Below are 17,014 nucleotides of genomic sequence, written 5' to 3' on the forward strand. Positions count from 1 at the left end.
AGTGTCTAAAAGATCGGTTAAAAAAGTAAAAGGTAAAAACATATTTACATTTATTATTTCTAATGGTTTTAAATGGTGATTTAAATTATTTGTAGGTATAATGATAAAGAAATCCTAGCAAACAAATGCTATTTTGGACTGAGTAGACATACGAGAAGCAGAAACTTAAGCCAAAAAATAAAAATAACCATATACAAAACCCTTATACAACCAGTGTTGACATATATGTCGGAGACATGGACCATTTCCAAGGCAGATGAAAATCTCCTGCTTATATTTGAACGAAGAATCCTGAGAAGAATATTCGGTGGCATCTGTGAAAATGGTGTTTGGAGAAGGAGGTACAACTACGAGATATATCACAAATATAAACATATATATGGTGGTAAAGACGTAGTATCCTTTATAAAAATAGGAAGACTAAGATGGGCAGGATCTGGCAGAATCACAGCAGAACAACCCTCCTAGAAGAATCCCTATGTCACAACCTGTGGGACGTAGAAGTAGGGGTAGGCTAAAACTCAGATGAAGGGATGGTGTAGATGAGGATGGTAGACAAATAGGCGCAGCAAACTGGCAACAGTTGGCAATGGATAGAACTGACTGGCGTAATAGACTTGGGAAGGTCGAGGCTCTTTTATAGGGCTGTAGCACCAATGATGATAATGATAATGATAAAGATCCGTTACTAAAGAAGTTTGAGAGGCCATGTAATCATTCCGGTATAGGTAATGGATTTTGACAAGAGCTATGACCTTGAAAATAACAGGTAAACTTGTGTACTGCATTGGCATGACTCATAGCTCTTGTCACAATCCATTATCTCTACCAGCCGATTAAGACAATATTTTTACGCTACGACTAATAAATTAGAGCAAGATACAAAACTATCTTATATGATAACTGTTAGTTCCGTAGAAAAAAACCGAGGCATCGAGCCAAACCCTCGCTCTCTCTCATTTAAAACTCTTTATCCTGTAAGACTCATAAAGGGCACAGGCCCACAAGAGTTTGTTTAAAATTCTTGTCAATGGCTCTAGGAATCATTGAGCGAAGAGTAAATACAGTTTGTAAAAAGAAACACAATACTATTGCACTAAAATAACAAAGAGGGGGAGATAAGGTTTCTCATAAAACAGTAAAGATAAAGAAAAATATTATTGAATTTATTGGAAACCTAAAAGGCTGTGAAAGTCACTATAACAGATCAAAATCATAGAGGATCTATTTATCTGCCAACCTTCTTCTTCTTCTTCTTAGTCGTTAACCTTATGCAGGTATCGTGATATCATGAAGCTATTAACTAAATTTCCCAATGTTCCTCCACGTTTTTCTATCTTCTGCCATTCTAGCACATTCTGACAATGGAGCGCCAATGGTAGCAACAATATGGTCCGTGTATCGTGTGGGAGATCTACCTCTATTTCTTTTGCCTTCTACTTTTCCCTGGATGGTAAGTTTTTCAAGACCATTTCTTCGAAGGACATGTCCAAAATAGCTTATTATTTGTTCTGATATTTGTGTTCTTAGTCTTTTCTTTATGTTTAGCTGGTCCAGTATGGATTCATTTGTTCTTCGGGCCACCCATGGTATTCTCAGCATTCGTCTCCAGCAGTACATCTCAAATACATCTATGTTCTTTTTGTCTTTCTCAGTAAGGGTCCAGCATTCCGATGCATAAGTAAAAACTGGAAAAACTAGACTTCTTACTAGTCTCATTTTTGTATCGGTAGTTATTTCATGGCTTTTCCAAATTTTTGTTAATTTTGCCATAGCGCTTTTTGCGATTGCTGACCGCCGCTTTATTTCTTGTGCCAACCTAAATATATCAAAATTACTTAAACTATGTGTATAATTCACAATGTACTGATAATAACCATAGCTCCAGTTTGACGATTTTTGCCAATATTTTTAAAACAAAATTCAATAACTATCGGATTTTTTTCCTCTTCATTTAATTGCTATTCTCTGTGTAGTCGATTAAAGCACAAAATTAAAATAGGAAAAAAGCGACTTGATTTTATAGTAGAGAATTTATAATAAAAGAGGCAAGGCTTTTTATGAGTTAGCAAGAGAAGTGCTACTGGATTCAATCGCCTTTTGCTTTCATATGCAGTAAGTGCAGCTCCTTCCACGAACACCTAATAATGACGCTTTTTATGCTCAACAAGTGAGTTTTTACGTTTTATGCTGTGTCGAGATGCACGCTGAAAGTCCCGTATTCTACACATGGACAGAAGATATGGCTGGACGAGGATCGATGGAAGAAGCTGCTTTACTTTGATGTGGATTTATTAAATCTTGAAAATAAACAAACAGTTCGTTTATTTTGTGACGGATGTGAAGGACAAAATTAAAACGCCCATGTTGTCCATGCCATAGAAAAAAAATCGCCTGAAGACTTAACTGAAATTCATCTTACTTTCCCTGTTAGAGTCACAACTTCTTACCAGCTGATAAAATATTTGGGAGCGTTGAATAAGAATTAACAAAATTTGTTTCGTTAGAGACAAAAGAAGAATATGAAACAGATTATTCCCATTAAAATAGTAATTACTTTAAAATGCCACAAAAAAATAGCTTCAAAACAATAGATATGATCTAGATAATAGAAGGGAGTGTTCTAAAAATGTCGTCAGCCTTACAGCGGCCATCCCACTTTCGGAGTACGGTACGTGCGACAGTCAACTGCGCACGAGTAAGAGAGGGTGGATTTAGTTAGTAGGCAGGGTAATGGATACCTGAATCTTTGGCATTGCTATCTTTAGTACTTTAAACTAAACTAAAACCCAAATTTTAGTGACTCAAAATCGAGGTAGCATAAAAAAATTTTGAAACCCCCCCCCCTCAGACAGATTCTGGGTGCGCCACTGACCCCAGCAAATTTAATTTCCATATCTCAACCGATTTTAGAGCAATGAATAAATTGTCAGTTTGTAAGAAAAAGTAAAAGTGATACTGTTTTTAAAAACCGTATACAGGATGACATTTTTTCTATGGACAAAATGAACGAGTTTTTAAAATCCGGACATGATTTTTTTGTCTAAATAAATTGTCAAAATTAAGGTAACATCACCAGAGGGCTTGTTTATGATCGGCAAAACTGGCACAATAATAATAGTAAAAGTGTCCGCTAGACGTCGCTAGTGTGGCTATGACATGTTGTCGGTTGAGATAAATTGTTTCTTGCAGTAATGGCACTTTTTAGTTGTGCAGTGGAAGTCCAACCCTGTCGATATCAAGTTTCTATGCAATACCGTCACTTTTGAGTTGTGCCACTATAGCAGACAATTTTAGATCTTTTTAAACTGTATCAGTGAGAATTTTGGAGTTGTGTCCCATTAAATAAAAGAAATAAATTTATTGCTTTAAAAATGTCAGATCCAAAGGGTTATCAGAAGAAAAGTGACTTAATCTCGAGTAACGTAAGTAATAATATCAATAATATTTTAATGTATAATTTCAAATAATCGATTTAGTAGAAAACTTTTGACGATTTTTTAATCTACCGGTTTCAACAAAAAATAATGTTGTGAATTTATTAATTATAATCTATTCTATTTTATTCATTATTTATTTATTAAAAGGTTCTTATTTTAATTTATTAAAAAGCATGATAATTTATATCAATTTATTTAACTAATAATACATAATTTATATAGACGAACTTAACAATTAAAATCGCGAGCGCGTCTTCAAAAATTAACTGACCCTCTTCATAATAAAATTCCTCTATAAATATAAAGTCCTGTTATTCGAGAATGAAAACAGCTGTTTCTCGAAACCCATCGAATAGACTGCTGTTTTGGCGAAAGGCCTATGATGAGTCATTTCCACAACTTGAAACTTCCAAGCGGGACCAAAAAAAACCAGTCTGGGGTCTTCGATGAGAGATCGTCGCACTCTCAAATAACTACAACAAAAAAGAATTAGTCATAATATTTACAGTTTAGGGTCAGAATTTATCGTAACAATAAACCCATTTTAGTTATGATGCAGACCCTTATTACGTGAATGATGATGTATCGTCAACATTTACAGAGGTCTCTGATGAAAATGTGAAGACTGAAATACTAGAACACGAAAAATAAATCTTAAAGTAGGAAAAGAAAGACTTGTCCGGACCAATGGAGAAGAAATAACAGAAAGTCAAAATCTTGTACAAGCTTGCAGTTTAGGCCCATCTTCCAATTCATGTAGACTGAAATGTGATGAAAAATTCACGTTACAAGAAAGACGACAGATCTTTGAAAAATATTGGTCAATGAAAAATTTTAATTAACAACGAAGTTGTTTTGAGATCCATGTCTATAATTTAAGCAACATATATAGATATATAGATAAAGGTAACATATCTAGCCGCGGTTATAATCATGCATTTTATTTGGAAAACCGTGATCAAACAAAAATAAGAGCAGGCAAAAGATGTTTTATATCCACCAATGGAGTTACTAATGGATGTACTCGGACTGTTATTGGGAAGACTGAAAGTGGCTTTATAAGCACCGATCAAAGAGGTAAACATGGCATGCACAAATCATTTTGTTACGAAACTATGAATAGAATTCATAAACACCTTTCTTTAATTCCGACAATAGAAAGCCACTATTATCGAAGTTGTACCTCAAAAAAATATATAGAAGAAGGCAAAACACTGACAGATCTGTACAATGATTATAAAGCTGACTGTCAAAGAGACAATGATGAATTTGTAAAACTTGGTTTATATCGTAAATATTTTAATTATATATTTAACTATGCATTATTTTCTCCCAAAATAGATCAATGTCAGTATTGTGAAAAATACAAAGATTTAAGCAGTGAAGAAAAAATAATAACAAAAAATAACTTACAAAAAATTTGTGTTTTGACTTACAAGCTGCTCTACCGACACCAAAAGAATACGTTTTCGCTTTTTATTATGAATCTAAGCTATCAACATATTATTTCCCCGTATGTGAACTTCAGAAAAAGGGACTGCAAAATGTGTACAGCTATGTTTGCCACGAAGGAGAAGGCAGTAAAGGTGCCATAGAAATTGGTTCGTGCCTGCTGATGTATTTGGAACAAATATCTATAAAAACCGATTCAGACGATTTGAAATTTATATTTTTCTCAGACAATTATGGTAGCCAAGGGAAAAACAATTACCTAATTTCAATGTATCAGTACGCTGTAAACCATTTCAAAACTTCTTCTATAACTCATCGCTATTTAGTTGTAGGCCATACTCAAAATGATGGTGACAGTTAGAGGAGGGCCTACTTATCTACCGACTCATTAAGCTATGCTACTATGGACTGCTCGTTGCAAACGACCATTCGAAGTACACAAATTATGTCATCATCATCATCATCTTGGTGCTACAGCCCTTAGAGGGCCTCGACCTTCTCAAGCTTTCTACGCCATTCTATTCTGTCCCTCGCTTGCATTTTCCAGTTGCCGACTCCGATCTTCTCGGCATCTTGTTTTTTACCCCTTCCATCCACCTCAGCTTTGGTCTACCCCGTCTTCTCATTCCCACGGGTTGCGCTGTTAGAATATTTTTTCTCATGTTTGACTCAGGGGCCCGGGCTACATGTCCTGCCACTGCAGGTGGTTTCGCTTAATTATAGTGGTAATATCTTTACCACCAAACGTATGCTTGTAAATATTCTGCAGTTCAAAGGTATATCTACGCCTCCATATTCCGTTCTCACAGACCGCTCCGAATATCTTGCGTAGCACCTTTCTTTCAAAAATGGATAGAGCGGATTCATCTGTTTTCGTTAGCGTCCATGCCTCTGATCCATATGTGAGAACGGGGACTATCAGTGTTCTATACAGCCTTATAAGAGTTTTTTGAGACAGACGTTTGTTAGCTAAGTACTTTGATAGACCATGATAACACCTGTTTGCAATTATTATTCGCCTTTTTATTTCCTCAGATGTGTTATTATTGGGGTTAACCGATGTCCCTAGATATATGAACTCTTTGACTGCTTCGAAGTTTTGGTCATTGATGATTAAATTTGTGTCAACATTTCCAGCTCTTGTGTTTTGACACAAATTATGTCATAATGATTTTTTGACCTGAAACGGTTAAATACTAAAACAGCGACCATTTTCAATAAATATGTCCAAGGAAATACTTTTCATTTCAAAGATATTTGTGAAATTCATTTAAAAAAAAAAGCTCTAATACTCACTACTATGTTAAAACTTCATTTGCACAAGAGGAATACGGATCAGTTGATACCACCAGAAAAAAAAACAAGAAACGGCGAAAAGAAGAAAAAAGACCTTACTAGCTTTTGTGAAGGCAAGACTGTTCCACTAATTCAATCTGATTTCTACCGACATTTAAAGCATTGTTAATCATAACTTTTCCTATTATTATTATTATATACTTTTTTATTTTGTTCTTCTTACAGTTTTGTCTTTGCCTTAATTAGTCCTTGAAAGACTAAATGTTGATATGAAATAGTGGCACAACTCAAAATAATGGTTGAATTTAAAAGTACCTATGTGTTACAATTCATTAAAGGCTACCTAACGCTCTCTCAAATAAACCAAAATTTTTTTTTCAAAAATTCCGATCCATGTAGTAAAACAAATAAGACAAAATTATTAGCACACAAACTTTAAACCCTGTTTTGAAAAATTACCAGTTTTTGTGTTGTGCCACTATTGCATAGAGCCGACGATATGATATAATTATTTTATTTGAAGTAATTAATCGCAACTGTTTCGGTTAATATAATTATAACTACAAATTATATAACTTATTTTATTGTTACAGCGTTTGTGGTATCCAACATTGTCAACGAGCCGGTCATCGGCATCTAAACCTCTTCCAGGCCACTTATTACGTCGTCGTGACGTTCTCGACTGTGGGATATGGTGATTTTGTACCTGACATCTGGCCCTCTCAGCTGTGGATGGTCATCATGATCTGTGTCGCTCTCATCGTCCTACCCACGCAGGTATGTTAATTATAGCCATATTCAATTATTGTATAATTAACAGATATCACATATAGTCCCATTGTTATGCACATAGACACCAGTATTATAAAATAAAAGTAAAGCATCAAATTACGTTATTAGTTAATTCAATTATATATAAGTGATCTCAATTTTGTTTGGATAACAATGTTGCACTAATTGCTGCTATTTGATAGGATCTGCTCTATATAAATAAAACTTCATTTCGTCAATTCGTAAATTATGTATTCTGGTTTGACAAATTATTAGTGCTTACACAATCTACGCTTCATAAATACATTATATTTTTTTGCCTCCAAAATTTCCCTCCGATTTTTAGTTCTACTTAAGGGTGGTCCTTAAATAATGGTACAAGAAGTAACAGTAGATTCTATACTTTGAAAGCCTATTTAAGACAACTTGCTTTAATAAATAAAGTATTGGTATTAACAAAGATCTCTCTCTCTCTTTTTCTCTCTCTTTAGCCTTAAGTAATCCAACTTTGGACATAGGCCTCCCCCAAATCAATCCAGTGTTTTCTATTTTGCGCCACTTGCTTCCAGTTGTGTCTTCCGATCTTCTTAATGTCATTAGTCCATCTCATTTGTGGTCTTCTTTTGCTTCTCTTCCCTAACCATGGTCTTCATTGTTGTACTTCGTGGTTCCATCTTTTATCCTTTAGTCATGCATTGTGTCCTGCAAAGCTCCATTTTAATTTGGTAGCATGTTCCCCTGCGTCTTTTACTATGGTTTGGCTTCTAATCCATTTGTTTGTTTTTTGTCTATAAATTTCACCCCGAGCATTGATCTTTCCGCTGTTTGTGCTTTTACTATTTTATCCATATTAGATTTGGTGAGTGTCCACGTCTGTGAACCATACGTGAGTATAGGGAGGATACACTGATTGTAAATTCTGGTTTTCAGATATGGTTCTATTTTAGTGCTTTTCAATATCCAACTTACTTTTCCAAATCCTGCCCACGATAACTTTATTGTTTTGGTCATTTTGGCAATTTGATTTTTTTTGTTAACTTTCATTATCTGTCCCAGGTAGATATATTCGCTTACTGTTTCTAAATTTATGTCGATTAACATTATTTCTCTAATATTCGGTGTATGTGTCATTATTTTTGTTTTTTCCAAGTTCATCTTAAGACCTACTTTTTCCGAAGCTTGAAATAGTTGCGTCATCATGGTTTGTAGTTCTTCGAAACTTGTAGCGAATATTACAATGTCATCAGCATATCTTAAATGACTCAGTTTTCTTCCATTAATATTTATTCCTTCATCTACCCAGTTAGTGTCTTTGAACACGTTTTACAGTCCAAGTCTGAATAGCTTTGGTAAGATAACATCTCCTTGCCGAACTCTTCTGTTGATTGGTGTAACTTTGGTTTTCACATCTATTTGTATTTTCATTGTAACGTTCTTGTAAATATTATGTATAAGCATTCTGTATCGGGAGTCTATGCTGCAGTAGTTCATAGCTCCCTCTATTGCCCAAAGTTCTATGGAGTCGAATGCCTTTTCATAATCAACGAAACCAATGTATAAGTTCAAGTAATATTCATTGGCTTTCTCTATTAGCGTTCTGATTGTAAGAAGATTATCCGCTGTACTGTAACCTTTTCGGAATCCTGCCTGCTCTACCGGTTGATAGCTATCGAGCTTCGACGTTAACCTGTTAGTTATTACTCTTATAAACAGTTTGTACATTTGGGACAGCAGGGAGATTGGCCTATATTCCTTCTGTTCTCTCCTGTCTCTTTTTTTGAGGAGAATTATTGTCAAACTTTCATTCCAATTATCTGGAACTTCTCCTCTGTGAAGGACACAGTGTTTTAAAGTGAAAATTTAAAATTTAATTTTTTGCTATAACTTTCATGTTTGTGAACATTTTTGTATAAAAATTTACAACTGGGTGCTTTTCAGTATGAGGAATTACTTACTGGGTGCTTTTTATTTGCTGTATTTGATGCAAACATTAATGTAGTTAATAGAATGCGCAACATGTTCTACATATGTGGCATAAATAAACTTTTTTGCTTTTTAAGTTAGCGCTATTTGTGTCAAAAAATATTAAAGATATATTATTTTAACAAAAAAGGTATACTTATTCTTAACTCAAAAACTCAATAGATTTTAAGAAAATCGCGTTTTACAAATCAGCTGCATAATTATAATTTAACGCAATTACTACTTTTTGTCAAAGTAATTGTTCGATATTACCACTATTTTCTTCAAGGCAGTTATCAATACGTTCCATAAAAAATCGTCTCATATTAAACAGCGTCGTTGGTTAAAAAGAAACTGCTGCAGTATTAATTTCTTCTCAAACTTGGTCGCGAATGGGATTCTTAACATGCTGTTTCATTGTGTTTTATACACCAAAATCGAGAGGATTAAATTCCGGTCTACGTAGTGGCCTAGAAAACTTACTACCACGACCGATCCAATGTTCAGGAAAGTTGGTATTTAAGTATGTTCTGATGAATGAATAAGTGGCCAAGTATGTTTCGAGGTAATATTGCCAACTGTATATTTTTTCTCTTTTTTCTTAGCGATCATTTACTGAGCAACAAATACATTCTTGTTATATTTAGCACAGTATGATCTACTAACTTCTTCAAAAGTTTTTCTGACACTACTTTGCTTATTACTAATTTGGAAGTTTCTACAGGGAAAATTTTGCGTACCATCCAAATGTTACACAAATTATACTAATTCATTTTCCCCGTTGTTTTTACTCACATAACCGTCACAGCCTCTGCCTTATCTGAATGACACACTGATACGGTAAATCCAAAGCTTAGTTTCTAATTTAATTTAAAACAAATCACGTAATTCCTGTATCCCTTGTTACGGTTGACACATTTGAAAATATGAGATTTTTACGTTTCGTTTTTGTGTTAGTTGAATATTTTATGAACAATAAAGTAAATAGATTTAATATTTAGTTACATTAAGATATGAAGGATGGCAATTTGGAAACTTTCCACTAATAATATTTTTATTTTAAAATAAAAAATATGTTTAGCCCTCAAGCCATTTTAGTAAATATTTTTGAGCAGTTTACAAAAAATGCGTACGAAAGTTAACAAATTGTACAATTATTAAATAAGTAAATGAAAAATATTTTATTAAGAAATCTTTTGGTTAACCCTTTCATGGTCATGAACAAAATATACTTACTTCGAATAATATTATTACAAAAATTTAATTTGAAAGGAACGTTTTAACAAATAATTATTTAACTTTTTATTTTGGTCGACTTTTTCAAAAATTTTTGGAAGTGGGAAATGTTATTCCCATCGCCCAAAACCTTACGATATTTTTATACCTAAAACGTAATAACAGACTATTTTGATATAATTGTTCTATTACAAAAACAGAAAAATAATATACTTTCCATGAAAGATCTTTACACAAGGATGAATACGCAAAAGTACTTGATGATGAACATACCTATTTGTTTCTTTTTTTCTGCTGCTTTAGTGCTACACAACCTTCACCTTTCATAATATTTATTTGGATTTGACATGTATATATATAGAAGACATGACATGTATATATATATATATATATATATATATATATATATATATATATATACATATATATATATATATATATATATATATATATATATATATATATATATAAATATAGAAGACCAGTCAGTAGAACAAATTTACGAAAACATAACGAGTAGCATCAAAGAAGCAGCAGAGGAGGCCATTGGACTAAAAACTAATTCCGCTAGTAAAAAACTTTGGTGGAATCAAGAAATTGAAGAACTAGTACTTCGGAAGAAAAAAGCATACCACAAATGGCTAAATACAAAACAGGAGTTGGATAGAGAAGAATACAAAGATATTAAAAAAAGAACACGACAACTAGTAAACACAGCTAAACGAGAAATGTGGGACAAAAAATGCAAAGAGATAGACACATATATGGGAGGTAGAAAATGCTCAGAGACGTGGAAATTCCTGACAAAAGTTAAATCAAATGAAAAAAGAGAAACAAACATACAATTAATAACAACAGAGAACTGGATCCGACATTACGAAAATCTATTAACAGAAAACAGAGAGGAATATAGAGAAATGTCTCCAACTGAAATACACATACAGGGAGAAACGATAAACATCGATGAGAGGACTGTCATAAAAACGATACAACTACTAAAAAATGGTCGAGCTGCAGGTCCGGAGGGAATTTCAGCAGAACTAATCAAATGCGGTACTAACAAACTGTTTGAACGATTAACCTGGTGTATAAACCAATATCTAAACGGTGCACCAGTCCCGCATGAGTGGAAAGTATCCTTCATATCATCTATACATAAGAAGGGAAGTAAACTGGACTGTTCAAACTATCGAGGTATATCAGTAACCAGTACCTTAAGTCGCCTATATGGAAGGATACTTCAAGACATTATCGAACAAGAATATAAGGAACAAGAAGAAGAGGAACAATCTAGCTTTAGAGCGGGAAGGAGCTGCACCGATAATGTGTTTGTTTTGAAACAAATAATAGAAAAAAGATCAAGTACCAATCAAGAAACCCACCTTATGTTTATAGACCTTCAGAAGGCCTATGATACTGTACCCGCTAAAAAGCTATGAAAAGTTTTGCAGGAAACAAACATTAACCACACAGTAATTAACGCCCTTAAACAGCTTTATGAAGGATCAACGTTGGGAATAAAAATTGGAAATAGACTTTCAAAAAAATTTCCTGTAAACAAGGGACTCCGGCAGGGGTGCTGCATATCCCCCACATTGTTTAAAATCTACGTGGCGAAAGCACTGTATCAGTGGAAAAGAAAGTGCAGAGGAATGGGCATTGACCTGGGAGAAACTTGCCTATATACCCTACAGTTTGCAGACGATCAAGTCCTTATAGCCAACGATAAAGAAGACCTGACATATATGGCCAGAAAACTACAGGAAGAATACAAGAAGTGGGGTTTAGAACTCAATACACAAAAAACAAAATATCTCCCAATAGGCGCAGAACTATCCAACATTCAGATGGACACAACCGAAATTACATTCTGCACTGAATATACCTACCTAGGAATTGATTTCGACACCACAGGCACAGACAATAGGGAAATTAGAAAACGAATAACCCAGGCCCGTAGAACAATTGGATGCCTTAACGGAGTTCTTTGGAGCTCAGAAATTGGTAAAAGACGAAAATACAATATATATGAATCTCTCATAAAAACCAGCTTAACCTATGGTACAGAGACATGGAGACTAACAGAAAGCAATAAAAGAAAACTCGAAGCAACAGAAATGGATGTATTTAGACGATCACTTCGAATATCTAGAACAGACAGAATTAGAAACGATGAAATAAGAAATTGGATGGGGGTAGATGGATCACTGGCAACAGACATAGAAAGGAAACAACTTATATGGTATTGCCATGTTCAAAGAATGCCAGAAACAAGACTACCAAAAATCGCCATGAAATGGATACCACCAAATCGTAAGAAACGAGGAAGACCAAAAAGAACATGGAAGGAGGGAATAACAAAGGCAATGAGCTCCCGAGACGACCAAAGAACAATGGAATGATAGAAATTCGTGGAAATTAGGCATCGGACAACGACGCAAGACGTTTTGAAACCGATATATATATATATATATATATATATATATATATATATATATATATATATATATATATATATATATATATATATATATATATATATATATATATATATTGACATGTATAATTAGTGACATCAGTAAGTCTGACTTTTTCTGGAACTACTCGCTTGTTAGATAGGAACAATACAGGTCTCTCCTGTTTCAACATCTAGACGCCAATACTAGCTTCAAGTTAATCTAGAGATGTATTTGTTTAAGCATTGTAGGGCCCTGGACCTTTATTTTTATTACTTCCGCGATTTAGGTCTTATGAAACGTATAAGTTCGTATGGTCTACAATCATTTGTAGATTTATTTCACTAAAAAGTGAATGGAACATGATTTTTACGGTTTGCAAAAGGAAATATTGCGCTTCATAAGAGGTCAAAGAAGGGAGGTAAAGGAACTAATAGAACCAAAACACATAGAAAAGAATACGTGGATTGACTACCTAAAAAAGCTTTACGCAGAGAAACAACAAACGACGGTAGAACCAAAAACACCAGAAATTACCACAAACGAAGAACTTAATATAAATGTACTACATTAATTAATAAAATTTTAAAACACCATTTTTCATACTGGTGCAATGTCACTCCTAAATACTTTACTTGTTTCTTGGGTGTTAGACATGCTCCCGCACATTTTGTTTCAATATTTTGCCTGTTTCTTGTCCCATTCGGTAAACTTTGGCTACAGTTTTCTCTGTTCGTGTTTCAGTCCGTCCTGCATAATTCATTTCTTTACGACGTCGCCTGCGTTTTGAACCCAGTATTTGAGATCTGGCTAATCCCGGGCCACTACCAGTACAACGAGGTGGTCCACAAATGCGAAGGGGGATGTATCCTCTCCGTATTCACAGTGCATAACCCCGTCATATGCCAGATTTCATAGCGTCGGGCCCAAGACAGATCCCTGGGGTACCCTGGCCGACACGTCCACGATCATGCCCTTTTCCACCACAATCCTTCTCTTCGGACAGATACTCCGCCACCACATTTATCAGGTAACCAAGACATTCTCTCTTCTCCATTGCCTTCATTACCTCGTTCCACTGCAACATATTGAATGCATTCTTAACATCAAACAACAGCAGGACCGCCCAGCGATGTTTATCCCTTCTGTTGCGCAATGCTTCGAGTACACTCATGATTGCATCAGTCGTGCTTTTCCCTGTGCATTTATGTGTTCCAGAAGCTACGCAGGTTCCACCCGTCCTAGACCGTTTACCGCCTCAGGTGGCATCTGATCTAGTCAGGGGGACCTACGAGTCTTCAGTGAACCCAATGCTTCGATAACTTCATCCATGGTAAAGGGTACAGCCCGCTCAGCTCCTTCATCCCTCCATACACCATGACATCTGCCGTCCGGAAAGAGCTCTCTTGTTACCTCAAGCTTCTTGTTTATAGGCATTTCGTAAGGAGAATACGCATGAAACTTCTTCATGACGATCTTGTATCCCTGACCTCAGATATCCTCATTCAGCTTTTCACACAACTCTTTTCAGTGCCTTCTTTTTCTGTACGGATTTTTCTGTACAGTTCCCTCTTCCTTGCGCAGTACTCTTCCTCGATCTTCTCGATGACCTCAGGGTTGATTCCTGCTCTACCTCTTGCTCTTGTTAACCTTCTTCTCATTGCTGTACATACATTTCTTAGTGCCTCGATGTCCGCATTCGACCAATATGGCATCCTATTGACATTTTGGCGACCAATCTTGTTTCCTTCCATCGCTTCTTTAATGACTCTCTCCAGGCTTACCACTGTCGGTGATTGGCCCTGCATTATGCTCACTCTTCATTTAATTAGCTCCTCGTATACTTACCAGTCATTTGCATCGCCGCATCTGCCCACCGACGTCCCAGATGCACGGACCGTGTTAGTGGTCCCCGTTCCAGTTATCGAGAACTAAATGTACTGATGTTCAGTTCCAGTGTAGTCTGGCAAAACTTTCCAGCCTCTTGCTTTTACCGCTATTTCTTGTGTCGCCATGGTCACGTCGATGTACGTACCTGTACCTGATTGACCTAAAGAAAGCATTTAATAGTAGAGAAGTTCCCCTAAATATTATAAAGCGGTAGTTTTGCGCTTCCTGCCATTTACCGCTTTACGCTTGTTTGTTCCAGTTGTACATATAAAACGTTACACTACCCTTTGGAGGCTAGAGCGATGAATGTATAATACCCTAGCCACATATTCACAATTTCGCCCATCTTTAACCAGAGCAACGGCTTTCGCACAATCGTTGACACTAAGAACCATGATCAATTATATGTAAACAAAACGTAAGTGTCAATATAGCATAATGATAACAGTTACCAAAGCCACCTCGTCGTATTACAAAATAACTCCAAAATAATCATAATTAAAAATGTTGTAAATTATGGGTAGCAAATTCATTTAGCACTAAAAAATTAACCAAGGCATATGTTGACATAAAACAAATAACACAATGCTGAGAAGACCTGGTTGCAACCGAAAAATAAGATTTTACGAAAATTCGCAAACGGAATTATTCCACAGGATGTTTCAAACGTATGATAATAAAACCACGTTTTAATTGACCCCGTACAATAAGTCAAATATAAAATTTTATCAAAAAACTGACTAAACCAAATTAAAATTTATAAATTTATACACAGTGTGCTAAAAAATAATCAAAATAGGGCTAAAAATAAAAAAACTGAAATACTTTGAATTTGACCAAAATTTTCTTCGTTTTTTCTTACGAAAGATTTAGTTTTTCCTGCATTTATCTTCAAGCCAAACGTTTTTTCTTATTATTACTTTATTATTTATTTTATTTAGCAGTAACTGCATATCATGTTCGTTATCTATGATCTTTCCGGTGTCTTCGGCATAACGAATGTTATTTATCGGCACCCGTTGAAGTTTATCATTGAATTTGTCATAATTATCAACATTATCTCTGATACTTGTCAGAATAATTACAAAAATTGGTTAATAGGCACCATAAGAAGAAGAAAAGTATTACACATATCTCTCACCTGTCATTTTTTCCCTTTTATTCTTGTGTACACAAATATATGACATTTTTCTACCTTTTATTTATTTATCAGAATAAATCGTAAATCCTAATCCCACATTCGTTTTGAACGCGGAAACTTAAAATCCTGGAAACGCAAAGTCGTCCTTATTAAATATGATAATGCAGATGGCTCACTCTAATTTGATTTTAATTTTTCATGTCTTTTGATGTACGAACAAAATTTCTTTTGAGTTGTACCTTTGATGGCAACAAATTGTTAACGGTTATAATTTTTGCCTTAGAATACTTGTTGATTAACAAAATTCTACAAAGTTGGAAATTATTTACATTATACATAATTAAAAAGTGTTTAGGAGTTTGCTTTGAATCCGATTAAAGTGTTTAACAGCAAAAGAGTATTTTAAAATTCTTATGTGTGTGTTTACTATTGATTATATTTGTTAAATGGTTTTTAAGGTTTTAAGATAGCTCCAACGGCTCCAATGTAAAATGAGTTGATTTTTATAATCGTCAGCTGTATATATGCAATAGTAGCACAACACAATTTTCAAACGTATCAATGTAAAAAGTGTGATTAAAAATTAAAAACTAACAAAAAAAACAATCTACTTAAAACAAAAAAAATTACTAAAATGACAAAAGGAACGAACTAGATAAATACATCGGTTTGGTAACAGCAAAAAACTAAACAGTAGAAACGAAATAAGCAAACGAACCGATATATTTTATTTAAATATTGGAATCTATGACATCCATTTGTTCATGCTCCACCATGTCTAAAGATATTCCTGAGTCTGATAGGCTTTGCCGAAAGAACTTTCGGTTTTCTGGCATTAATGGTACGAGGTTTTTTAAAATGAGTGCCTTTTGTCATTTTTTTTTGTAAAAATCTAATTCTTGATAATCGTCCCCGAAATCTGTTTTATATTTTATACAATTACTTTCTCATGTAAAAAGATTTATCCGATTTTGTAATAGAAAACCCTTTAAAGGTTCATCTAGTTTCTTAGTTGTCCTTGTTTTATTTTGCCACAAGTAAAACTCTTTTAACTCAAGTAACCTCTACATTTTTCCTGACGGTCATAGATATTTATTTTTCTTAGTATTTTTTGCTCGATATTGCCATGAATTCCATCAGCAGACATGTGCGTATGGCCCTTTGTAAGATATCTTATAACGATTTCCTGTGATCCAGAAGAATGATTCACGAAGTATATAGAACCCAATTTTTATTCTGGGATGTACAGTTATCTGCCCAAAATACAAAATGAGAGACATCTCTTTCTTTTCTTATTACTTCTAATAAAGCGTCAACAATCGACTTGGCCTTATATCCACCTAAAGCTTCGTGCCAGAGTACACAGAAGC

The 17,014-nt window shown here is 34.6% G+C and overlaps 1 protein-coding gene across 1 annotated transcript in view; it reads left to right on the plus strand.

Annotated features, from left to right (window-relative positions):
- The window catches only part of SLO2 (slowpoke 2), a 377,835-nt gene that overhangs the window by 173,727 nt on the left and 187,094 nt on the right, over positions 1 to 17,014 (plus strand). Inside the window, exon 7 of the mRNA XM_072544101.1 lies at positions 6,782 to 6,965. Coding sequence (XP_072400202.1) covers positions 6,782 to 6,965 — 184 coding nt within the window. The remainder of the gene's footprint in view (positions 1 to 6,781; positions 6,966 to 17,014) is intronic.

The sequence above is a fragment of the Diabrotica undecimpunctata genome, chromosome 9, assembly GCF_040954645.1.
Source record: "Diabrotica undecimpunctata isolate CICGRU chromosome 9, icDiaUnde3, whole genome shotgun sequence".
In the NCBI taxonomy this organism is placed as follows: Eukaryota; Metazoa; Arthropoda; class Insecta; order Coleoptera; family Chrysomelidae; genus Diabrotica; species Diabrotica undecimpunctata.